The 27,975-nt window shown below is 40.7% G+C and overlaps 1 protein-coding gene across 1 annotated transcript in view; it reads left to right on the top strand.

The window, feature by feature from the left end:
* ARFGAP3 (ADP ribosylation factor GTPase activating protein 3) overlaps positions 1-27,975 on the top strand; it is a gene marked incomplete in the record, with an annotated part of 126,537 nt that overhangs the window by 27,937 nt on the left and 70,625 nt on the right. The window contains 5 exon segments of the mRNA XM_053719099.1: positions 14,176-14,263; positions 24,800-24,859; positions 26,363-26,407; positions 27,528-27,574; positions 27,663-27,802. Of these exon segments, the coding sequence (XP_053575074.1) occupies positions 14,176-14,263; positions 24,800-24,859; positions 26,363-26,407; positions 27,528-27,574; positions 27,663-27,802 (380 nt within the window).

The raw sequence follows: 27,975 nt of genomic DNA, 5'->3' as shown, positions 1-27,975 counted from the left end.
AAAGTACATATAATCGCATAAACAGATAAAATAATAGAGAAGACCCATATTGGCCATAAACAGACAAGTGAACACCCCATCTTCCTCTTTCTTGCTTGATGCTCATAACAAAGAATCTTTTGAAGAAACATAATAGTCCCAACAGTCCAAGTAACAAACATAGGACAAAACGGAACCATAACACTTGAAGAAACTTTAAAGAATTTTGACTCGAAAGAAAACTCGGGGTAGAGGGATGAACATCCGAAGATCCATCTATGACTCCATGAAGTTGAAGATGTCTTGATTGAAGGAACAAATCCAGATTTAATTAATGATGTTTGAGTAGTTGGTAACTAAAATAAAATATAAATCGTTAGAAAATAACAAGTAAAACAACAGTATGTGTCTCTGTGTCTTTAATAAAATCTAGATTATTCCTTCACAAAACTAGGATAATCTGAATTTTATTACAAGACCAGAGACTTCATATTTGCATGTTTAAAGCCATTATTGAAAAAGATTTAGAGAGGCGTGTTGAATGGGTTTAAAGTAAAAATGTTTGAAAGTTGAATTGGAGGACCAGTCTGCTGCCTTCAAAATATCTTGTAAAGGAGCAGATTTTAAAAGGGCTTTAGAAACCGCTTATCCCCTAACTGAATGAGCTGTGAATGCAAGATCAATTCCAGCTTCAGACATCACCCATTTAATCCACCTCACAATAGATGTAGGAGAGACAGGAGCGTGAGGAGGAGCAAAGGACAACTTGAGTTGATTATTAGAAGAATTTCTAAAGGAAGAAGTTTTAGTTTCATAGGCTTTAAGACAGGACACAACACAGAGAGGGTTCAGATGGAAAATAAGGATAGAAGATGATAAAGTTTTAGTTTTTACGGGAAATGAGAGAAGTGACACCTTCAGGAGCAAAGGATTTAGAGTTGAAATCAAGAGCCCAAACATCAGAAACCTGCGAAAAGAGATAAGGCAAGGAAGGGTAGCTAGTTTAGCTGAAATTTGTTTTAATGATAGAGAATCATTAGAGGGCCAAGATTTGAAGAGAGAGAAAATTTAAATCTACATCCCAAAAGAAATTATGTTTAGGTGTAGGAGGTCTCTTTAATCTAATAGATTTGAGATCCAATAGGTAGATTAATAAAGTCATGTCTAGCGGAAATAGCATATCTAGAAAGATTAATAGTCTTATAAGCTAGACCCAGGTCAAAGAGATGAGAGAAAATTAAGAATTTGAGTTAGAGGAGAGGAAAAGGGATCCAAACCCCTAAGCATGCACCAGGTAGACCATCTGGATTATGCGGAAAGGTAAGATTTGTGGGTTCCTGGAGCCCATGAATCCTGCATGAGAGCTTTAGCTGAGTCTGAAAGTTTGATGAGATTTCTGAGTCCCCCGTAATCGACCAAGTTATTAACCTGAGGGATTGGTTGAGAATGAGATTGTGAGGGTTGCCTTCTGGGTCTGGAAGAACAGGGAGGAGAAGAGGAGGTTTGAAGGACATCTCGAGAAGAGAAGGATACCAAGCTTGAGTTGGCGAAAGGGGGGTTATTGGAGTCAGAGATGGAAGATTCCTGCAAACCACAGAAATCGTACGAGCTATCAGGGAAAAAGGAAGTAAACGCATAAGCTCCTTGATTCAGCCAGGTTTGTAAGAAGGCCTCTATTGCCAATGCATCGGGGTCTGGACGCCAGCTGAAGTATAGAGGGAGTTGGTGATTGAGACGAGAAGCTAACGTGTCAAAAGAAAAAGGACCAAGAAGAGATTGAATAGAAAGGATGATTTTCCTGTGAATTTTCCAATCGCTGGAATCTCTGAGAAAACGAGAACCCCAGTCTGCTGCAGAATTGGAAAGACCTGGAATATATTCTGCCTTGATGGAAATATTCCTGTTTAGACAGAGATGAATAAAGTCCTTGGTTATATTGGAAAGATTCCTTGATTTTGTGCCACCCAATCTATTGAGATATCTTACTGCTGAGATATTGTCCATCTGGAGAAGAATGGAAGCAGGAGCCAAAGATTTTACGACGCTTTTTACCGCGGAAGAACCGGCCAAAAGTTCCATACAGTTTATATGTAAATCTTTCTCTTCTGCGGACCACTTCCCTCCGGTAATGGATGGACCGCAACATGCTCCCCAGCCTAATAGACTGGCATCGGATTCTATAATTAAGTCTGGAGTTTTCCCAAAAATAGCCCTCCCATTCCAAGCTTCCATGTGGGAAAGCCAACATGAAAGCTCCTCTCTCGTTTCTAAAGATAGCGGAATGAGGTGAGAATATGAAAAACCCTCTGAAGATAAGAGATTTTTAACCTTTGGAGTTCGCGATAATGAAGAGGGGCCGGAAAGATAGCCAGAATGGTTGGATTACTTTCATCCTCTATTCAGGCTATCTGTCTGACTGAGACAAAGGGGGGTAGTTATCAAGCCGTCAACCTCAAATACGCTTGAATTCCGCAGCGTATTTGTGGCGAGGCTGATTCGCCTTAGTTATCAAAGGCTAGAGACCGCCAAAAGTAGACTTTAGTGACGTAAGCTTCGATCCCCCGGACTCAGTCCGACACAGATCGATTCTTACGTCACTCCATATGTTCCGCACACAAGTGCCGGAACAATCTGACTACTTTTGCTAGTTATCAAAAAACTAGCAGGTACGCTCTGCACTTTTCCGGCCCTGGAGGCGCCGGATCCCATAGGAATCAATGGGTGTCTGACCATAGCGAAAGTACAAGTTCGCTGCTGCCCGACATCCCATTGATTTCTATGGGAGATGTCTACACCTAACACCCTAACATGTACCCCGAGTCTAAACACCCCTAAGCTGTCCCCCCCCTACACCGCTGCAACTAAATAAAGTTATTACCCCCTAAACCGCCGCTCCCGGAGCCCACCGCAAGCTATAATAAACTGATTAACCTCTAAACCGCCGCTCCCAGAGCCCACCGCAAGCTACTCTATACATATTAACCCCTAAACCACTGCTCCCTGACCCCGCCGCAACTATAATAAATGTATTAACCCCTAAACCGCCGCTCCCGGACACCGCCGCAACCTACATTATACCTAGTAACCCCTATCCTGCCTCCCTATACCGCCGCCCTCTATAATAAAGTTATTAACCCCTATCCTGCCGATCCCGGACCTCGCCGCAACTAAATAAATAGTTTAACCCCTAAACCGCCGCTCCCGGACCCCGCCGCAACCTATATTAAACTTATTAACCCCTAATCTGCCCCCCCTACACCTATAATACATTTATTAACCCCTATCCTGCCCCCCTACACTGCCGCCACTGTAATAAATTTATTAACCCCTAAACCTAAGTCTAACCCTAACACCCCCTAACTTAAATATTAATTAAATAATATTTCTATTATTAACTAAATTAATCTTATTTAAAACTAAATACTTACCTTTAAAATAAACCCTAATATAGCTACAATATAACTAATAATTACATTGTAGCTATTTTAGGATTTATATTTATTTTACAGGTAACTTTGTATTTATTTTAGCTAGTTAGAATAGTTATTAAATAGTTATTAACTATTTAATAACTACCTAGCTAAAAGAAATACAAAATTACCTGTAAAATAAATCCTAACCTAAGTTACAAATAAACCTAACACTACACTATCATTACATTAATAAAATAAATGAACTACAAATAACTACAATTAAATACAATTACATAAACTAACTAAAGTGCAAAAAATAAAAAAATCTAAGTTACAAAAAATAAAAAAAATAAGTTACAAACATTTAAAAAATATTACAACAATTTTAAGCTAATTACACCTAATCTAAGCCCCCTAATAAAATAACAAAGCCCCCCAAAATAAAAAATTCCCTACCCTATTCTACATTAAAAAAGTTCAAAGCTCTTTTACCTTACCAGCCCTTAAAAGGGCCTTTTGTGGGGCATGCCCCAAAGAAAACTGCTCTTTTGCCTGTAAAAGAAAAATTCAAACCCCCCCCAACATTAAAACCCACATACCCCTAATCTAACCCAAACCCCCCTTAAAAAAACCTAACGCTACCCCCCCTGAAGATCATCCTACCTTGAGTCGTCTTCACTCAGCCGAGCCACTGATGGAACCGAAGAGGAGATCCGGAGCGGCAGAAGTGATCCTCCAAGGGGCGCTGAAGAAGTCTTCCATCCTGGCGATGTCATCTTCCAAGCGGGGTCTTCAATCTTCTTTCTTCAGGATCCATCTTCATCAAGCCGACGCGGAACATCCTTCTTTCCCGACGGACTACCGACGAATGAAGGCTCCTTTAAGGGACGTCATCCAAGATGGCATCCCTTCAATTCCGATTGGCTGATAGGATTCTATCAGCCAATCTGAATTAAGGTAGGAAAAATCTGATCGGTAGTCCGTCGGGAAAGAAGGATGTTCCGCGTCGGCGGGATGAAGATGGATCCTGAAGAAAGAAGATTGAAGACCCCGCTTTGAAGATGACCGCCCGGATGGAAGACTTCTTCAGCGCCTCCTGGATGATGACTTTATCGGATGGAAGACTTCTTCAGCGCCCCTTGGAGGATCACTTCTGCCGCTCCGGATCTCCTCTTCGGTTCCATCGGTGGCTCGGCTGAGTGAAGACGACTCAAGGTAGGATGATCTTCAGGGGGGTAGTGCTAGGTTTTTTTAAGGGGGGTTTGGGTTAGATTAGGGGTATGTGGGTGGTGGGTTTTAATGTTGGGGGGTGGGGTTTGTATTTTTCTTTTACAGGCACAAAAGAGCAGTTTTCTTTGGGGCATGCCCCACAAAAGGCCCTTTTAAGGGCTGGTAAGGTAAAAGAGCTCTGAACTTTTTTAATGTAGAATAGGGTAGGGCATTTTTTTATTTTGGGGGGCTTTATTTTATTAGGGGGCTTAGATTAGGTGTAATTAGCTTAAAATTGTTGTAATATTTTTTTAAATGTTTAACTTATTTTTTTTATTTTTTGTACTTTAGTTAGTTTATTTAATTGTAGTTATTTGTAGTTAATTTATTTAATTAATGTAATGATAGTGTAGTGTTAGGTTTAATTGTAACTTAGGTTAGGATTTATTTTACAGGTAATTTTGTATTTCTTTTAGCTAGGTAGTTATTAAATAGTTAATAACTATTTAATAACTATTATAACTAGCTAAAATAAATACAAAGTTACCTGTAAAATAAATATAAATCCTAAAATAGCTACAATGTAATTATTAATTACATTGTAGCTATTTTAGGGTTTATTTTACAGGTAAGTATTTAGTTTTAAATAGGAATAATTTATTAAAGTACAGTGTAGTGTTAGGTGTAATTGTAACTTAGGTTAGTTTTTATTTTACAGGTTAATTTCTCTTTATTTTAACTAGGTAGCTATTAAATAGTTAATAACTATTTAATAGCTATTGTACCTAGTTAAAATAAATTGAAAGTTACCTGTAAAATAAAAATAAATCCTAAGATAGCTACAATATAATTATTAGTTATATTGTAGCTATATTAGGGTTTATTTTAAAGGTAAGTATTTAGTTTTAAATTGGATTAATTTAGTTAATAATAGAAATATTATTTAGATTTATTTAATATTTAAGTTAGGGGGGTGTTAGGTTTAGTGTTAGACTTAGGTTTAGGGGTTAATAAATTTATTACAGTGTAGGGGGAGCAGGATAGGGGTTAATAAATGTATTATAGGTGGCGACGGTGTAGGGGGGGCAGATTAGGGGTTAATAAGTTTAATATAGGTTGCGGCGGGGTCCGGGAGCGGCGGTTTAGGGGTTAAACTATTTAGTTGCGGCGAGGTGCGGGATCAGCAGGATAGGGGTTAATAACTTTATTATAGAGGGCGGCGGTATTGGGGGGGCAGGATAGGGGTTACTAGGTATAATGTAGGTTGCGGCGGTTTAGGGGTTAAACTATTTAGTTGCGGCGAGGTGCGGGATCAGCAGGATAGGGGTTAATAACTTTATTATAGAGGGCGGCGGTATTGGGGGGGCAGGATAGGGGTTACTAGGTATAATGTAGGTTGCGGCGGTTTAGGGGTTAATACATTTTATAAGAGTTGCGGCGGGGTTTAGGAGCGGCGGTTTAGGGGGTAGAACAGTGTAGTTTAGTGTGGGTGCTTAGTGACAGGCTAGCAAAAAAGCTGTAAAAAAGCAGAAGAGCAGCGAGATCGGATGAGTGTTAACTCTCACAGTCCGCTGCTCATTGCCCTGTACTTGGTGCACGGCTTTTTGACAGCTTTTTTGATAACTTAGGCAATTTTTTGCAGGTCCGCGGCGGCGAAGGTAGGCGAGCTTAAGCGGCGTATTGGACCGGCGAAGGTAGGTAAAGTAGACACGTTGATAACTACCCCCCAAATTGTTTTGAAAGAGTCTAGGAAATTTCCTTCTTGATGTTCTTTATCTTGGAAAAGGGCAAACTTAAAGAGGCTTTCGATGTATCTATAAGAAAACCAAGGAAAACTAGAGATTTGGAAGGAACTAGCACTGATTTTTCCTTTTTACAAGAAAACCCAAGTTTTCAAAGATATTTATTGTCATGGTTAATTGAGATTGAAGAGAGAGAGAAAATTCTGATTCATCAGAAGAATATCGTCCAGATAGATAATTAAACAAATTCCTCTGAGTCTCAGAAAATAAACTATAGGTTTGAGAAGATTTGTAAAAATCCATGGGGCAGAGGAACGGTCAAAAGGAAGACAAGTGAAGTTCAAATTTTTTTCTTCCCAAGAAAAAGTTAGATATTTCCAATGTTCCAGAGCCATAGGAAAAGTGGGATAAGCATCTGAAAGCTTTGACCTGACAAGCCAATCGTTGTCCAAAAGGCAGTCTCTTAGAAGATGAATACCTTCTAATTTGAAATGATTGTAAACACCGTAAGCATTGAGAGATCTTAGATTTATAACAGGTCTGAACTGGCCATTTTTCTTTTTCACTAAAAATAGGTTGCTGAAAATAGGACAGCTGAGGATTTAGACTTTGAGAGATTGCTTCTTTTTGATGAAGATTTTCTGTCTCTTTTTGAACCAAAACTTTGTCTTTTTGAGAAAAATGAATAGGTTTTGGAAATAAAATTTGCACAGGAGGAGATATGAAATCTATTTGGACTCCCTGAACTGTGTTTAAAATTCAAGGATCCAAAGTTATGAGATTCCAGTTGTGAGCAAAGAAAGCTATTCTTCCTCCAACTCTTAGTGGGAAAGAAGGAGGAGGAGGAAAAAAGAGGAAATTTTACCTGCAGAAGGGCAAAATCGTGATTGGATGCGTTCACCTCTTTGATGCCATGGTCTGGCACGTTGCAGGAAAAAACTGTATGAGGTGTTGGCTTCATTGGCATATCTGGGAGTTTGGAACTGAGGAGTGTAGTTTTTTTGAAAGTGAGGTCTGGATTAATGTGTGGTAGTGAAGGATTTTTCTCATAGAAGTTTTTACTTTATTAAGGATAGAGAAAATGTTTGCATAAAGATTTAAGTCTTTCAGGAAGGCATCTCCAAAAAGGAAACAATCTTTGTCAGAAGGAAGTTCATTAACCGCAAAATCGCAAATTTTTGGGTCTATTTTACGAAGAATATTCTTTCTTCTTTCTACAATGATGGCAGCATTGGTGTTACCAACAAAAGATAAAATACGCTGAACCCATTCTCTAACGAGAGATGGATCCATAGAGGTTTCTTTTTAAAACTGCCTCTTCAGATAATTCAACAATTTTAGTAATTGGGCCAATAGAATCAAGCAGTTTATCTTGACAATTCCTCCAGGCTTTATCTAAACCTTTTTTTTAATTTATTTTTTACCCGGGAGCTCCAATAAACTTAAGAACTTTGGGCTCTATATCCGGGGTAACATTACTATTTTTGGGGAGTAAGGGTCTAGGGCATTCAGCCCTCATATTATTTCTAGACGTTTTCTTTAAGCAATTTCCATGGGGGGAAACCATTCAGATGACCGAGGGTGATGCAAGGTATCTGCGTTAAAGCGAGGGTTACCTAAGGCATCTGCAAAATTAAATTCATCCTCATCCAAATGTTTTGATTTTTTTAGAGTGTTTTTTTAAATTTTTTACATTTTGGTTCAGAATCAGAAGAGGAGTCTGAATCATAATCATTAGAATTAACTGAATCCTCAGAAAAATTATCTGAATTATAAGAGGAAGAGGAGTCTGAAACCTCATCTTTAGAAATAACTTTGGATTTTTGCAGTAAAACTCCCGTTTTGCGGATGTTTTACTTCCTTTGCCGCAAGGAAGATTGGATTCTGATAACAAATGTTTAGATTTACAAAAAACTTTTTTGCTTGCTTTCACAGCACTAGAAGGTGCTTTTCTTTTAATTGCTTTTTTAGCAGAGGATTTTGCCATTAAAGATGTCATATGGGACATTAATTTTCCTAAAGAGTTGTCTATAATTTTCTGAACAGATTGTTCAGTCAGGGGGTTAGGAGCAGAATTGTCCTGAGACATATTAAAAAATAAATAAAATGAAAAACACACTTGAAAAAATAAAAAAATAATAAATATATAATAAGGTAAAATGAAAGACTTGAAATGCAAAACACCTAAGCAACCAAAAGAATTTAAATATACCAAGTATTAATATGTTTAATATAACAGTTGAAATGTAAAATGAAAATTTCTCTGACAGAAATAAGTGTTCAATAAAATACCTGCAAATGAAAGAGAAAAACAAAATGAATGTCGATGGCAACAATTTGAGGAGATTGAAAGTGAAACTGTAAAGTAGCCAAGAAGATTACTTCCGTTGATGAAGGAGGAGGCGTTGACGGCTCCACTGAGGTAAAATGAAGGCGGGCTGTGATGTCACGAGTAAACGCCCGCATGATGGCGGCGGTCGTCGTGACCAGAAGGAGAGGGGGAGACAGAAAAACACAGTAATAAAGAGGTAATAGAGATTTGAAAAGCAGGTATATTGAAATGAGGGTAATAAACAAAATAACAAACAGAGAAGGAATAAACGAACAGGGAAACAAAAATAGAAAAAATAGAGAAAATGAAAATTAACAAATAATCTAATGCACAAAGAATAAGAGGGAAAGGAAAAAATAAGGGTAATACATATCTGGAAAAACAATTAATAATACAAAACGAATAATTTAATATCTGAGAGAAATATAATTGCACTCATATCTTGTTGCTGAGCAGCAAAAGAAAGAGGAAGATGGGGTGCTCACTGGTCTGTTTATGGCCAATAGGGGTCTTCTGATTGGTCCATTTTTTTCTCTGGTCTCTAACCTAGCATTCTCATTGGCTAGTTATATAGACTTTTTTTTTCTCTGTATTATTTTAACTGTTTATGTGATATATGTACTTTTAAGGCTGCACACGAGTAGTAAAGGAAAGTAATGCAAATATGAAGTCTCTGGTCTTGTAATAAAATCTAGCAATTATAATCATTTTTCAAAAGTTAGTGGCAAGTTCTTTTTAAGGAACAGAAGCATCTCTGTATGTTCAGCTATAACTCTGTTTCTGCTATCAGTAAGGACGTCTGACGCTAAGCTGAACAGTCTTTCACTTTCAGCACTACTACATGGGGCAGAGCGATCATGTTTGGCCATTTTAGCCAGAGCTGCAAATCTCAGTTTATTAACTGCCCAGTACTTCAGGGGTTTGTCTGAACGAGGTACAGAGGTCTCTTCTACAATAATACAAATAACAGCAATTTGTATTGGCAGAACAGAAGTGAACACCTTAAAATGAAATGGGAACATGTAGTTTAAAAAAAATCCACAAGATGGCGTATGGGTAGGAAGTAGAGGTATCTGTGCATTTGCATAATAAGATTATAGCCTTATTAGGACTTGCGTGTATCAACCTTACCTGCCTATATATCTTTTAACCTAGTTAATGTTGTTTTTAAATGTGTGTTTATATATTTTAAAGTGTTTAAAGAAAAGTTATGTTTTAATATTTTGTCCCTACAGTGGTGGGGTGAGACTTTGTTTTGTCTAGAGAATATTGTTGCTTTTGCTGAGTGCTTTGGGGGGGTTGCTTATTTTTCTTTTGATTTAGATTATAACCAGAGCCCCTGACAATGACACTACCCAATGGTCACCACAGGAGTACGGAAATGACCACAAAGTCTCTCTGTTTCAGCAAAATGACTGAGACAACTGGACTCACCACTGCCAGTCCTTTCAAGTAAATGGACGCCTAGCTGAGGGTCTTTGGGACACAGGAGCTACCCTCAAACTAATCCAGCCACATACTTTGCCTGGACCATGGATCGCATGGCGAATATAAGGGTTGCCAGTGGCCAAGTTCACCAGGTGCCTATGGCCCATGTGCACCTAGACTGGGGCACCTCGAAGGGCTGCCGAGATGTTGGGGGTCATGTCGGGACTCCCTACGGATGTACTGTTGGGGAATGACTTAGTACATTTAGAGAGCCACTATGTACCAGAGCAATTCACCGCACCTACAACCACCTGTCTAGCTGACCCCCTGACAAATTCCGCGTCCTCCTCCTGACAAACTCTACCCTAAGAGGTTACAGGGAAAGGGCAAACTCAGGAGAAATAGGTCCCTACTCCAGTCAGATAATTTGGAAGAATAACTTATGCCTCTACATACCAAGCAACACAAAGAGTGTTACAGCCGTACCCTGATTGCAGCTAATCTTACCCGCAATATATTGCCTTACCTTACTGGCCCTTGCCCACGAAGCCCCACTAGCTGAACACATGGGAGTCTCACGGACAGAATACAAGCTAACTAAGGCTTTCTTTTGGCCAGGCCTATTTTGGGATGTCAAATACCATTGCTTGACCTGCGACATATGTCAGCGGGTAGGCAAACTCCACGATGCCCCTAAAGTACCCCTGCAGCCCTTGCCCCTAGTTAGGAGAACTGTTCTGTCACGCGTAGCAGTAAATATCTTGTCCCCCTTGCCAAACCTAACCGTACCGGCAAAGATTACATACGACGCACAGTGTTAGATTTTGCCACCTTTTACCCCAAGGCAGTTGCCCTGCACAAAATTTCTGCTGAAACAATAGGTACTAACCTTTATAAAGATATTCTTTCGAGTAGGATTCCCACAGGAAGTATTGTCTGATCAGGGTACCCAGTTTACATCTAATCTACTGCAACAGGTCTTTGACCTATGTGGAGTAAAAGCCCTATTCACCACCCACTATCACCCCCTAACTAACGGTTTCTGTGAGAGGTTCTATGGAACCCTCAGATGATCCGGATGTTTACTGCCCAGCAAGCGGACTGGGAACAATTTCTCCCACACCTGCTTTTCGCCTACCGAGAAGTACCCCAGGAGTCTACAGGGTTCTCCCCTTTTGAGCTTCTGTACAGGTGCAGGGTCAGTGGTCTCCTAGATATTCTGAGGGAATATTGGGAAGGAAAATGTGACTCTGAAGAGACCCCAGCTATAATGTATGTAGTAGAGTTCCAAAAAAGGTTAGAGCAATTAATTTTAACTAGCCCAAGACCACCTCCAAGCAGCCCAAACCAATCAAAAGAATTTCTATGACCAGCATACAAAGCCCAGATTTCACGGTGGGAGAGAAGGTATTAATGTTGCGCCACACAAAGCAGAACAAGCTTCAGGCTGCTTTTGAGGGACCATACGAGGTCGTAGAGAGAAAGCCAAGCTCACGTAGCAGCCATATGTGCCCCAACTCACTCGGAAGCCGATGATCGAGCTATCCTTGACCTCACTACTGTAGCCCAAGTTGAGAGGGACCTCACTCAAATTAAGTTAGACCCCCGACTAACTCCCCAAGAAAGAACCCAGATTTTAACAGTACTGCAGCAACAAGCCCTCTATTTTTAGCCCCACCCAGAGTTTCCCACCTAATGCACCACAATGTTGAAACTCCAGGGCAAGACCCCCTTACGCCGACCCGCTTACCGGGTGCCTGAAGCGGTCAGAGGGCATATCCATTAAGAACTAGAGGAGATGAAAGCTTTAGGGGTCATAGAACCCTCTCACAGCCCGTGGGTCTCCCTGTTGTCCTGGTCCCTAAGAAGGACGTGACCACTCGGTTCTATATTGATTATCGTCTAAGCGAGAAAATCACTACTGATGCCTACCCCATGCCCCGGGTAGACACCTATAAGACCGAATCGCAGCCGCCACTTGGGTCTCTACCCTGGCCTTGACCTGGGGATACTGACAGGACCCCGAGGCTATCCTCAAATCCGCCCTCATCACCCCATTTAGCCTGTCCCAGTTTAAGGTCATGCCGTTCGGGATGAAGAACGCACCAGCGAAATTCCAGCGGCTGGTTTATATGTTAGGTGCACATAAAATCTTGAAGCCCATCTATCTGGATGACATAGCTTTTTTTTAGCCAGTCTTGGAATGAACACCTCCAACACTTAGCTATGGTTTTACAAAGGATACAGCAAGCAGGTATCACTATTCGCCCAGACAAGTGCCAGATAGGGATGGCTGAAGTCCAATATCTTGGCCCTGGGTAGGCAGCAGAAAACAGAGACCAGAACCGGCCAAAATCGAGGCAATTGTAAACTCGCCCATACCCAAGACTAAAAAGCAGGTGTTGGCTTTCCTAGGGACGGCAGGCTACTATAGGAAGTTTGTCTCCAATTACAGTGCAACAGCCAAACCCCTGACAGACCGAACCTAAAAATCGCTGCCCCGGACAGTCCTGTGGTTCCTGAAGTGTAACCAGGTGTTTAAAACTCTGAAAGCTGCATTGGGAAACACCCCGGTATTGACTTCCCCCAATTTTAACAAAAGATTTTTAGTGCAGACAGATGCCTCTATGTATGGCTTCGGAGTAGTCCTGGGCCAGGTGGATGACAATGGAGAGGAGCACCCGATATTCTATCAAAGCAGAAAATTAATAGATCGAAAGGTGGGGTATGCAGCCATTGAAAAAGAGTGACTTGCTCTGTTGTGGGCACTCAAAAGAGTTCAGCCTTATCTGTACAAGAGGGAATTTACCATCATAACGGACCATAACCCACTGTTATGGCTAAACAGGGTCTCAGGAGACAATGGGAGACTATTATGTTGGAGCTTTGGCACTTTCTATTCAGCATCAGCCAGGACGGATTAACAGCAATGCAGATGGACTATCCAGGCAAGACGACCACTAAAGTGCCAGCCAATCACAGATTTATCTGTCTGGGCATCCACGTATTGTCTTCTCCAGATGGGGGGGGGGGGGGGTAATGTCATGGGTTTACCCAAGACTCAGCTTTTTTGAATGTTATTAGTTACTGTTTTCGTGATAACTGTTAAGAAAAATGTATTATGTTTTGTAAAATATTACACAATGCATCTTGATGTACAGAGTTAATTCAATTATCTGTTCACAAACCAAATGATGACGCCAGGGATTGTGGGAAGGGGGCCGGTGGGGAACTGAGTGGTTGTTGGTCAACCCTTTGTATTCAAATTGTGCTACTCCAACTGCTGTGTGTTTAAATATCTGTACCATTGGAAATGCTTAAGCTCTATAAGACACAGTCTCGCCTGTTCTATTGAGGGGAACTAAGAGTATTCACTGTACAGCTCTTTTAAGGGCTGTTCTCTGCAGGAATCTAAGGGAGAGAGGAGGGAATCGGCGACAACGAATAAGGGACAGCATAGCACTTGTTAGAAAGTTACATAGCGACAGTCTACTCTAGAATCTTTGTTTAAAAATATAGATAATCCCTTTATTACCCATTCCCCAGTTTTGCATAACCAACACAGTTATAATAATACACTTTTTACCTCTGTGATTACCTTGTATCTAAGCCTCTGCAGACTTCCCCCTTATCTCAGTGCTATTTACAGACTGGCATTTTAGCCAGTCAGTGCCCTCTCATAAGAAAATCCATGGATGTGAGCACAATGTTATCTATATGGCACACATTTATTAGCTCTGTCTAGCTGTGAAAAAGATAAAAGGCGGCCTTCAAGGGCTTAGAGATTAGCATATGAGCCTAATTAAGTTTACCTTTCAAATAAGAATACCAAGAGAACAAAGCAAATTTGATGATAAAAGTAAATTGGAAAGTTGTTTAAAATTGCATGCCCTATCTGAATCATGAAAGTTTTTCATTTTGACTTGACTGTCCTTTTTTAATACAGAATTAAAACGTGTGATACCCTGAATGCAATCGGTAAAAAGTTTACTTTACTGACCACCATTTTTTTTTTTTTTCCTCTCTCTGATGTAAATTTGAACTTTTTTCACCTTTTTATTTTCCCATTAAGTTTAGTAACACAGACTGGACTGAACCCCAAAATCCAGCTATACCTACAACACCGAGCACTGCAGAAGATGCTTCAGAAAGCAATGAAGGTACGACACATGCAGTTAGACATTTTCTGCTGATCAATAATTATCTTACTGATTTTAGAGAGTTTCTAGATCTTTATGTTTTTACAGCTTTGTAAACTGTTTCCTTTTCAAAATGAAAACTTCCTCACTTGTTTTCTGTTTTTTTTTTTTAATTATTTTTAAAAGGAGATAAACAAACACATAAACAATGCTTTTAGATTTATATAATAGTAATATGCAGAACTTACCTAAAAAGTACTGGTCTGTCTTCCTCTGTTTTCCAAGCGCTAACTTTCTGCACTTTCTTTCATGTTAAAAGGACAGTCTAGACCAGATTTTTTTTTTTTTTTTTTTTTTTTAAAAATAGATAATCCCTTTATTACCCATTCCCCAGTTTTGCACAACCAACACAGTTATATTCATACACTTTTTACCTCTGTGATTACCTTGTATTTAAGCCTCTGCCAACTGCTCCCTTATTTCAGTTCTTTTGACAGACTTGCATTTAACCAATCAGTGCTGACTCCTATGTAACTCCATGTGCGTGTGAACAATGTTATCTATATGAACACAAGAACTATGCCCTCTAGCTGTGAAAAACTGTCCTGAGATAAGAGGCGGCCTTCAAGGGCTTAGACATTAGCATATGAGCCAAGAAAACAAAACAAATTTGATGATAAAAGTAAATTGGAAAGTTGTTTAAAATTACATGCCTTATCTGAATCATGAAAGTTTAATTTTGACTAGACTGTCCCTTTAAGCACAGTTGCTTTCATAGTGTGTTTATTTTTCTTATATTGCCATGAAAATCTCAACTGAAAGCAGTGATTTCCAAATGTGTTAGCACTGTGGTAAAAGCGCTCGTTTAGCTTCAGTGGCGGTTGTCAACATGTAACATGGTCTCCTGCACTCCCTGCTATGGCTTGTAAACCCTTAGCTGCCAGGTACCAGCAGGCTGGAGGCAGTTTTTTCACTTCAAGCTGACATCATTATCAGGACCTGGTGATGAGGGAGTCCTGCATGTAACTCTTTATCTGGCAGCTAGTGGGCACTGAAGTGCAGGAAAATGGTCCTGTGAGAATTTACACCTCTTTAGTGCCCTGGGTCACCTCGACTCTTTCAGATTACTTAGTGTGCACTAAAGCATATCAGCAGGTTATCCGCTGAACAAAATGGAGTGCCAGTATATTAAGGGGCTTGGTAAAGCGGAGACTGTAAATACATTTTTCATAAAAAGAAAAATTCAAGAACAAGGGGTCATGATCTCATGCTGAAGGATAGTAGAGTCAGGAGCAATTTGTAGAAGCTTCTTTACAGAAAGGGTGATTGATTCATGAAATAAACTTCTACAAGAGGTGCTAATGACAAATACATTACTGTGGGGGGCTTCAAGAATGCCTGGGATAAACATAAGGCTATCCTACAAACTAATGCCTGGGATAAGCATAATGCTATCCTACTGTACATACAAACGAATGCCTGGGATAAGCATAAGGCTACCCTACATACAAACGAATGCCTGGGATAAGCATAAGGCTACCCTACATACTAACGAATGCCTGGGATAAGCATAAGGCTACCCTACATACTAACGAATGCCTGGGATAAGCATAAGGCTACCCTACATACTAACGAATGCCTGGGATAAGCATAAGGCTACCCTACATACTAACTAATGCCTGGTGTAACGGTACCAACAGTATACCAAGGGTTAACACCAGGGAACAATGTCTTGCATAGGGAATCAGCAATTCACAACCCAGCCAGTTTCAGGTTTAAAACAGAATGACATTTATTAAAGGCTATGCCTAGTATTTATGCAGGTCTGACCCCCCCCCCCCTCCCCAGATGGGGGTTGAAAGACTGTTGTACATTACATGGAGGGAAAAGAGCCCTTTTACATGATACAATAGAATTATATTACTTAAACACTTCAACCACAAGACACTCTTGGCTCTTCTTATCACTTAGGCGTTTTCTCTCTGAGGGTGATCAAACAATGGAATTCTTATCACTAACTAAATTATGGTTGGAGCCAGCAACTTGTGTTTAGAAAATAGTTTCTTAAAGCTAAACACAGTTAACTCCTTCAGTCCTGACAGAAGGGTCTGTCACATAGCTCCCCCCTTGTGGAACACTCCGGCAGACCCGGCTTGACCCTTTTGCGGGTCAACCTGTGGATGACCGGACTAGGAGGTGGAAGGCATGTCAGTTTGCCAGGACAATCCATCTGTATTCCCGTTATGAGAGAGAATTCCTGTCCATACAAACAAGGGTTCAACTTCCTCAGTGCCCAGACTAGGGCTAAACAGTCCTTCAAAATCCCATCAGCTTCCTTACGAGTTTTCTGTACCTGCTCTTTATAGGTATCCACAATCCCTTCATACTGACATAGGGTGCCCTTGAGTTGCTGCACCTCACTATGAGCCAGCGTCAGCTTCTCCTCAAGTGTCGCTAAGTTTGTCTTTAATGTTTCATGTTCCACTCTCAAGCTGGTGTTTTCTGCAGTCTGTCGGTGCAGCTTGTCTAGCAGAGATTCACGTTCTAAACGTGCTTTTTCCTCTGCGCTCCTCTTCTTCATCAGCGCATTGTAACGGGACCTCCACATATCAATAGCGGATAGAGATTTACTGAGCTCAGCGTCCTGGGGCTTAGCAGCAGGTGGGTCAGTCTCTGCTGCACGGATCTGGGCACGGGTAGTCACATGGTTAACATCAGCGGGACCCATAGGAGCGTAGGCAGAAACAAGGGGGGGCCAAGTCATTTCCAAGGAGAACATCAGCAGGTAAGTCCTTCTTGACCCCCACATTCACAGGTCTAGCGCCCACTCCCCAATCCAAATGTACCCTGGCAACAGGTAGGCGGAACACAGTGCCCCCTGCTACCCTCACAGCCACAGTGTCTCCAGTGTGCTGTTTCTCAGACACCAAGTTCTCTTGAAGCAAGGTCATGGTAGCACCAGTATCCCGTAGACCACTGATCTCCTTCCCATTCACTTTAACCCATTGCCGGTTATTCCGGTGGGCAGCTTGCACAGGGTCTGCTTCATGTAGGCTGCCCCAGCATTCAGGATTATGTGGGATTCCGCCAGCGGGTCTTCTCCAGGACTGTGCTTGATTCGCTGCGTTTAGGGGACACTCTGGTCTTTTGTGCCCTAGTTGCTTACATCCAAAGCACCGAATAGGTTGTGAGTAGCCCCGCGAATTGAACCGGGCACTCTGAGGGTAGTTCGTGGCCGGAGACCGTGTGGTATAGCGGTGCGCCGGGGGCTGATAACTGGCAGCTGCTGGGGTGACTGGTGGTCTGTACTCCACTCTAGCAGTGGGCAATCGGTATACTGCTCCCCCTGCCCCTCGTACTGCCACGGATCCGCCAGTGGGTGCTGTATCCGGCACCAAATGGGGAGCTATCAGGGTTAAAGTAGCTCCCGAATCCCGAAGTCCCTGGACCGACATCACCTCATGCAGAATTCCCAGGGGTTCCTCGGCTTGGGTGCTCAACAACTCATGAGCGGCTGGCTCCGTGTGGTAATGGTGAGCAGCCGCCCTTGGGGCCAGGTTCTGTCTAACCTGCTTCCAAGCTTGTCTGCTCCGATTTTGGGTGCACTCACGTGCCATATGTCCCCACTGCTTGCAGGTGTGGCATTGTATATTCGCCCGTCTGTTGTATCGTGAGGGGGGTGGTGGATTCCCTGGGGCTGGGCGAAAAGGTGCCGCTGTGGGGGTGTTAGGCTGTAGTCCATGGTGCCTCCTGGCATCAAAATGCTGGTCTGCTAATCTGGCTGCTTCGGTTAAGGTGAGGGGTTTTCGATCTCTCACCCATTCTTGGGCTTCTGGGGACAAGCCGTTAAAGAATTGCTCCAACAGCATCAGTTGTCGCAATTCTTCCATGGTGGTAGCTTGGCTGGCCTGTATCCACCCTTGAGATGCTTGATCCAGCTTGTGGGCCCACTCTGCATGTGAATCTCTTTCTGGCTTGCGCAGGCCTCTAAACTTGCGCCGGTATGCCTCTGGGGTAATGGCATATCTTTCCAAGATCGCTCTCTTCACTTTAGCGTAATCCTTGCTGTCCTCCCTGGGTACAGCGCGATAGGCTTCCGCTGCTCTACCGGCTAGCTTGCCTGCTAGCACCGGCACCCATACGGACTGCTCCAAATCATGTAACTCGCACAGTCTCTCAAAATCCTGTAAATACCCATCGATCTCATCCTTCTCCTCACAAAACATTTTAAATGCATGGTATGGGATTTTGGGTCTTACTGGGTTGCTGAGTGCGTCCAAAATGGATTCTGCTCGGGAGGATGCATTCCGCGGACTGTGTGCCATCACGTACTCCTGCACATCTGCCATTACCACGGATAGCATATCCCGTGGTACAAGTTGGGGTAAAAATTCCAGCCTGGTCCTCATTTCCCTCTGGTATAGGGTCTCCTCCATGGCTGCTGGAGGCGTAGCGCTGCGAGCTCTGTCTCCCTCCATCAGCTCAGCAATTAATATAGCCTTGGGTTTGCTGCTGCCTATCTTTCCCCGGGCTTCTAGCAGTTCCTTTAACGTTTGTCTCTTTAGTTTAGAATAATCCATCTCCATTCACTTCGGTCCCTGGTACTCCTTCCATTTTAGTCAGTATTGTAGTAATCCCCCTCTTCCTGAGGTTACTGGCTTGTGTAGTTGCTCTTCTGGGCGATAAGGTTCATTCCGTCGCTTGCCACCAATTGTAACGGTACCAACAGGATACCAAGGGTTAACACCAGGGAACAATGTCTTGCATAGGGAATCAGCAATTCACAACCCAGCCAGTTTCAGGTTTAAAACAGAATGACATTTATTAAAGGCTATGCCTAGTATTTATGCAGGTCTGACCCCCCCCCCAGATGGGGGTTGAAAGACTGTTGTACATTACATGGAGGGAAAAGCGCCCTTTTACATGATACAATAGAATTATATTACTTAAACACTTCAACCACAAGACACTCTTGGCTCTTCTTATCACTTAGGCGTTTTCTCTCTGAGGGTGATCAAACAATGGAATTCTTATCACTAACTAAATTATGGTTGGAGCCAGCAACTTGTGTTTAGAAAATAGTTTCTTAAAGCTAAACACAGTTAACTCCTTCAGTCCTGACAGAAGGGTCTGTCACACCTGGGATAAGCATAAGGCTACCCTACATACTAACTAATGCCTGGGATAAGCATAAGGCTACCCTACATACTAACTAATGCCTGGGATAAGCATAAGGCTACCCTACATACTAACTAATGCCTGGGATAAGCATAAGGCTACCCTACATACTAACTAATGCCTGGGATAAGCATAAGGCTACCCTACATACTAACTAATGCCTGGGATAAGCATAAGGCTACCCTACATACTAACTAATGCCTGGGATAAGCATAAGGCTACCCTACATACTAACTAATGCCTGGGATAAGCATAAGGCTATCCTACATACTAACTATACCTGTATACCTGGGATAAGCATAAGGCTACCCTACATACTAATGCCTGGGATAAGCATAAGGCTACCCTACATACTAATGCCTGGGATAAGCATAAGGCTACCCTACATACTAACTAATGCCTGGGATAAGCATAAGGCTATCCTACATACAAACTAATGCCTGGCATAAGCATAAGGCTATCCTACGTACAAACTAATGCCTGGCATAAGCATAAGGCTACCCTACATATTAACTAATGCCTGGCATAAGCATAAGGCTACCCTCTGGAATGAGTTTTTCAGCTTGTTAGCATTCCTCAGTGAGATCCCATAAAAAAGGAAACAGAAAATTGCAACATTTTTTTTTTTTAAATTTTTTTTTAAATTTATTTATTTATTTATTTATTTATTTTTTAATTTTAATAATTTTTTTAATTTTTTTTATTTTTATTTTTTTACTTTGTCCACACTTATATTATCAGTGCTAGGTAGTTTTAGAATGTTTCGCGAACTTATTTTCAATATATGGAACCTCAAATGTAAAATTAAACACATAGTTAGAAACAGTAACCTCAACATCCTATCATAACTTTTCAGCGCAAACACACATAAGTACAATATATGTTTTTAAACATGTTACATGCTAACAAATAAAATCTATTTTTGAAAACATTGCGACACAACTAGGTTTATGATAAGGCTAGTAGTTTAATTATGGTCCATAGGACATATAGTCAGTAACATCACTTAAACTAAAAAAGATATAACTAATACCTTCACATTAAGGGGTTAAAAAAACAAATACCTACATATATCATCAGTATAGACACTAATTGCAGACACAATGTGATTGTTTTTTTAAGTTTTGCATATATGTATAATGCTATAACATTATAATGCATAATTTCCCAATTCTGGTTATCCATCTTAACATCTATGCATATATCAACAAAATGTATAAAACTGAAAGAAGTTGAAAAACATACTAGTTGTTTAATGACAAATTACCTAAATGCCAACTTCCAAAATGGAGGATGTAACCACAAACCTGGCAGAAACTCATCAATGGATTGTTTAAAAGGACTCTTGGACATGCGCAATAACATTCCTTGACAAAGCATACCAGCGAAACGTACGTCGGAACTAAACTGTTCTATATTGAGTTTTATTGCGTCTCTACACTAGCCAGGACACCTGGGGGCTTAGCGCTATTGTCTTGCTACTAAAAAGGTTTTGGTTTCGGTGGTCACACTCCTGCTGATCCATTAACCTCTTTGCAAGTTTGGCGATTTGAAGCATTTGTTACAGCATATCTGCTTTTGTACCCTTACATTGTGGTGTTATCAAGGCTTATGTGACGCTTTTATATATTTTAAAATAAATTTGTATCCAAGTTTTGCCTAGTGTACTGTTTTCCCATCAGTATAAAGTGGGAGTGCGCATATCCTTGAGCTTAGTGGAAAGCTCCAACAAATGTGAGTAGTCATTTGTTACAAAACAACTACTTCCTCAAAGTGCCGTTACAGATTCACACTATGTTGCAATTTTCTGTTTCCTTTTTTATGGGATCTCACTGAGGAATGCTAACAAGCTGAAAAACTCATCCAGAGGACACAGACATATCCTTGATTCAGAACTTTATTTGGTTTTCCTTTTATGATTTTTGTTATCACATTTATTTCACATTTTTTTTCTTTGTGATATTCGGTATATTTATTGTAATAAGGCTACCCTACGTACTAACTAATGCCTGGGATAAGCATAAGGCTATCCTACATGCTAATGCCTGGGATAAGCATAAGGCTATCCTACATACTAATGCCTGGGATAAGCATAAGGCTACCGTACATACTAACTAATGCCTGGGATAAGCATAAGGCTACCGTACATACTAACTAATGCCTGGGATAAGCATAAGGCTATCCTACATACTAATGCCTGGGATAAGCATAAGGCTATCCTACATACTAACTAATGCCTGGGATAAGCATAAGGCTATCCTACATACTAATGCCTGGGATAAGCATAAGGCTACCGTACATACTAACTAATGCCTGGGATAAGCATAAGGCTATCCTACATACTAATGCCTGGGATAAGCATAAGGCTACCGTACGTACTAACTAATGCCTGGGATAAGCATAAGGCTACCGTACATACTAACTAATGCCTGGGATAAGCATAAGGCTACCGTACATACTAACTAATGCCTGGGATAAGCATAAGGCTATCCTACATACTTACTAATGCCTGAGATAAGCATAAGGCTATCCTACATACTAATGCCTGGGATAAGCATAAGGCTGCCGTACATACTAACTAATGCCTGGGATAAGCATAAGGCTACCGTACATACTAACTAATGCCTGGGATAAGCATAAGGCTACCGTACATACTAACTAATGCCTGGGATAAGCATAAGGCTATCATACATACTAACTAATGCCTGGGATAAGCATAAGGCTATCCTACATACTAATGCCTGGGATAAGCATAAGGCTACCGTACATACTAACTAATGCCTGGGATAAGCATAAGGCTATCCTACATACTAATGCCTGGGATAAGCATAAGGCTACCGTACATACTAACTAATGCCTGGGATAAGCATAAGGCTATCCTACTTACTCTCTAATGCCTGGGATAAGCGTAAGGCTATGCTACATACTAACTAATGCCTGGGATAAGCATAAGGCTATCCTACATACTAACTAATGCCTGGGATAAGCATAAGGCTATGCTACATACTAACTAATGCCTGGGATAAGCATAAGGCTATCCTACATACTAACTAATGCCTGGGATAAGCATACGGCTATCCTACATACTAATGCCTGGGATAAGCATAAGGCTATGCTACATACTAACTAATGCCTGGGATAAGCATAAGGCTATGCTACATACTAACTAATGCCTGGGATAAGCATAAGGCTATCCTACATACTAACTAATGCCTGGGATAAGCATAAGGCTATCCTACATACTAACTAATGCCTGGGATAAGCATAAGGCTATCCTACATACTAACTAATGCCTGGGATAAGCATAAGGCTATCCTACATACTAACTAATGCCTGGGATAAGCATAAGGCTATCCTACATACTAACTAATGCCTGGGATAAGCATAAGGCTATCCTACATACTAACTAATGCCTGGGATAAGCATAAGGCTATCCTACATACTAACTAATGCCTGGGATAAGCATAAGGCTATCCTACATACTAACTAATGCCTGGGATAAGCATAAGGCTATCCTACATACTAACTAATGCCTGGGATAAGCATAAGGCTATCCTACATACTAACTAATGCCTGGGATAAGCATAAGGCTATCCTACATACTAACTAATGCCTGGGATAAGCATAAGGCTATCCTACATACTAACTAATGCCTGGGATAAGCATAAGGCTATCCTACATACTAACTAATGCCTGGGATAAGCATAAGGCTATCCTACATACTAACTAATGCCTGGGATAAGCATAAGGCTATCCTACATACTAACTAATGCCTGGGATAAGCATAAGGCTATCCTACATACTAACCAATGCCTGGGATAAGCATAAGGCTATCCTACATACTAACCAATGCCTGGGATAAGCATAAGGCTATCCTACATACTAACCAATGCCTGGGATAAGCATAAGGCTATCCTACATACTAACCAATGCCTGGGATAAGCATAAGGCTATCCTACATACTAACCAATGCCTGGGATAAGCATAAGGCTATCCTACATACTAACCAATGCCTGGGATAAGCATAAGGCTATCCTACATACTAACCAATGCCTGGGATAAGCATAAGGCTATCCTACATACTAACCAATGCCTGGGATAAGCATAAGGCTATCCTACATACTAACCAATGCCTGGGATAAGCATAAGGCTATCCTACATACTAACCAATGCCTGGGATAAGCATAAGGCTATCCTACATACTAACCAATGCCTGGGATAAGCATAAGGCTATCCTACATACTAACTAATGCCTGGGATAAGCATAAGGCTATCCTACATACTAACCAATGCCTGGGATAAGCATAAGGCTATCCTACATACTAACCAATGCCTGGGATAAGCATAAGGCTATCCTACATACTAACCAATGCCTGGGATAAGCATAAGGCTATCCTACATACTAACCAATGCCTGGGATAAGCATAAGGCTATCCTACATACTAACCAATGCCTGGGATAAGCATAAGGCTATCCTACATACTAACCAATGCCTGGGATAAGCATAAGGCTATCCTACATACTAACCAATGCCTGGGATAAGCATAAGGCTATCCTACATACTAACCAATGCCTGGGATAAGCATAAGGCTATCCTACATACTAACCAATGCCTGGGATAAGCATAAGGCTATCCTACATACTAACCAATGCCTGGGATAAGCATAAGGCTATCCTACATACTAACCAATGCCTGGGATAAGCATAAGGCTATCCTACATACTAACCAATGCCTGGGATAAGCATAAGGCTATCCTACATACTAACCAATGCCTGGGATAAGCATAAGGCTATCCTACATACTAACCAATGCCTGGGATAAGCATAAGGCTATCCTACATACTAACCAATGCCTGGGATAAGCATAAGGCTATCCTACATACTAACCAATGCCTGGGATAAGCATAAGGCTACCCTACATACTAACTAATGCCTGGGATAAGCATAAGGCTATCCTACATACTAACTAATGCCTGGGATAAGCATAAGGCTATCCTACATACTAACTAATGCCTGGGATAAGCATAAGGCTATCCTACATACTAACTAATGCCTGGGATAAGCATAAGGCTATCCTACATACTAACTAATGCCTGGGATAAGCATAAGGCTATCCTACAAACTAGATAAGTTTATACTTTTAGGAAATATTGGGCAGAATTGTTGGGCCTATGGCTCTTATCTGCCATCAAAATCTGTTTCTGTCTCCGTAATGAGCGTCTGTAGTTTTATGACATGTAAATCACTTCCTGTACATTGCTGGTTTGTGTACAACTTCAGTAAGAACAGCTGCACAACTGTTGACTTCTCTTTCAAATCTTTTTATCATTTAGTTCCTTTTCAGGAGGTTCTTGTAATAATTGTGTGTTTGCATTTCAGGTGACCCAGAACAAGGACCGAGTGTAGACTGTCTCAGCATGTCCCCAAAGGCTGCACTAGGTAATACTCACGATAACATTTGTGATAATCTACTTCTAAATGAATGTTTTTAATAACTTTTTAAAAGGCAAGAATAAATATTGTCATCTTCAGTGTATTGTTTATTAACAGGCATTTTATTGTTAAATGTCTGCTATGTAAAGGTAAATTGCTTAAAGGGACGTGAATCACAATTTGTCTTCCATGATTTACATAAAACAAACAATTTTAAACAACCCTCCAATTTACTTCTTTTATCAAATTTTCTTCATTCTATTGATATCCTTTGTTGAAGGAGCAGCGGAACACACTGGGTGAGCCAATGACAAGAAGCATATGTGTAGTTACCAATCAGCAGCTAGCCCCCCAGTAGTGCATTTCTGTTCCTTCAACAAAGTATTCCAAAAGAATGAGGCATATTTGTTAAAAGAAGTAAATTGGAGGGTTGTTTGAAATTGTATGTTCTATCTCAATCATGAGAGATCAATTTTGGGTTTCGTGTCCCTTTAACACATTGTCACCTCTAAAACGCACCTATGTGTAACCGTACAGCAGGGATATCTCATTTGTCATCAACCCTGAGCCATAAAGCGAGAGGCATAGGTTTGTTTAACACCAGTGTGTCTGATGGCTGCAATAAACAGATCTCTGATAGCGTAGTATAAATATATTAACAAATGCTGCCGGTGCTCCGAGAAAATAACAAATCTGAGTAATTGGCAAATTGACTGTGTTTCACCTCAATGCACATGCCTGCCACGTCATGGCATTTTTCTCAACCATCTATTCTAATGTGCATATGCGCGATTTTTAACTCTGTCTATACCGCACACCGCGGCAGGAGATGACAAATACAGCATTTCTTATACACTGAATTTATATGTCTCTCACAGTGGTATTTAGATGCCTGAGCTCAGTATATAAATTTATTTATTTTTATAAAATATTGTTCCGACAGAAGTTCCTTTCTGGAACAAAGTGTACTTTACTTCTAAAAATGCAGTTTAGTGTTGTCTGCAAAATATACTCAATTCAGGCATCTAAATACCACTGTGGGAGACATATAAACTCAGTGTATAGGAAATAATGATTGTCTTGTATTTATCGCTTGCCGCGGTTGGCAAAGTTAGCGGGGTGCGGTATAGACAGAGTTAAAAATCATGAGAGTTAGACGGCCAAGGAATTTTACGGGGATAGAAAGTGAAGCACTGACGTGTGCGGCCAGGAATGACATGACGTTGCATGCATGCGCTTTGGGGTAAAACGTTGTCAAACAGCTGATGCAACATCACAGGAAGTGACGTGGTTTACTAATTTCATGGGTTAGCTTTTTTTCTCGAACACCGGTCAAGCTTAGTTCTACTATTAATCAGCTTTCTGATAGCCCTGTGCCTGTGTAACCTCCATTATTAGAAGGATCTTATGGTTGGTCGTGATTAACTATTTTAAGTTAAATAAGTGCTGCATACCCTGTGTGTTTATTGGTCCTCAGAGTTGTCTGTTTTTTTATCTTTCATGTTTCAGATGATACAATGAATATATTATCTGCAGGGAGCGCACCTACAAAAGGTGACTGTTCTTGATATTTCCTGCTGGTCACTGCATGTCTCCCACCCGACTACAGTACCACGCTGTGCTCATTAAATCTCTGCCCCTTTCTGCAGCATGGGAAATATTTTGTGCCTGCAAAAAAGTGAAATTATTAATTTTTGTTTTCATAGCTCCCTATTTTTGTTTTATGAATCTGCCTAAAAATGTTCTGTGTGTTCCCAGATCTTCCTTTTAAGCCAGTTAAAATAAACTAGGGCTCTGTTATAGCTAAGATCCTATGATCATATGAAGAGAATTAAACATGTGTAGCCCTAGTTTATTTGCTAAATTAACTGTTTGGAATAACCAGGGCTGGAAATTGCCAGTAGTCATGGAATTAGTAACAAATTGCTGTGAACGTGTAAGAAATTAGGGTTTTTTACCCCTTGGTATTAATAATATAAAAAAAAACTATTTTTTTTTTTTTTCATGATTCAGATAGAGCAGCAATTTGAACCAACTTTTTAATTTACTCCTATTATCAATTTAACTTCATTCTCTTGGTATCTTTATTTGGAAAAAGCACCCTGGGAAGCGCTTGCTTGATTAGTGGCTACATTTGACACCAATCAGCAAGCGCTACCCAGGTTCTGGACCAAAAATGGGCTGTCTCCTAAGCTTACATTCCTGCTTTTCCAAATAAAGATACCAAGAGAATGAAGAAACATTTTATAATAGAAGTAAATTAGAAAGTTGCTTAAAATTGCTCCTCTGACTCATGAAAGAAAATAGTTGGGTTTCATATTAGAGCAAGTCATATTAGAGCAAGTCATATTAGAGCAAGTCATATTTGCATTATATTATTCTGTTAAATGAATAATTGGTGCTCTCAAGCAATAACCCTAATTTTTTTGCTTTAGGGAAAGCTATATCAGTTGTGCCATTAAGACAAAATCTGACTCTTTCACCCAGACAACTGATTGCTTTATATAATAAGGACACTGCTTTTATGCTGATTAATGGTCTCTCCTGTGGGATTGCTTCAAGCTTTTGATTATCCCCTGTGCACAACTCTCTATAATTTGCAGCTTGCCGGATGCATGGCTTAGAATGAAACTTACAGCTAGCCCTTGTAATGACTGCTAAATGTCATTTGCAGATACCGGTTCGCTTTTAAAAAAGAAGCCTGCTACTGCCAAGAAAGGGGTAAGTGATGGCGACTGGTCTGCATTTTATTGGTAACTGCGAGTTGTATAGGAACTAAAGGGAAATCTGTCTTTATTTGTAACTGCAGCTTGGCGCCAAGAAGGGAGGCCTGGGAGCGCAGAAAGTCAGCAGCAAGAGTTTCAGCGAGATTGAGAAACACGCTCATGCCGCCGATAAGCAGAAGGAGCAGGAGCTTGCTAACACTAGCAAGAAGCAAGAGGAGCCTGTGTGAGTATGAGTGGGGGCAAAGCTTTGCTTCTAGTTCACTTTTAGAAGGTAGTGTATATTATTTATTTAAAGGGACACTTAAGTCAAAATTAAACTTTCATCATTCAGATAGAGCATTCAATTTTTAAACAACTTTCTAATTTTCTTCCATTAACAAAATGTGCTCATTCTCT

The sequence above is a fragment of the Bombina bombina genome, chromosome 6 (assembly GCF_027579735.1).
Source record: "Bombina bombina isolate aBomBom1 chromosome 6, aBomBom1.pri, whole genome shotgun sequence".
Taxonomy (NCBI): domain Eukaryota; kingdom Metazoa; phylum Chordata; class Amphibia; order Anura; family Bombinatoridae; genus Bombina; species Bombina bombina.
This window is presented reverse-complemented; position numbering and strand designations above follow the sequence as displayed.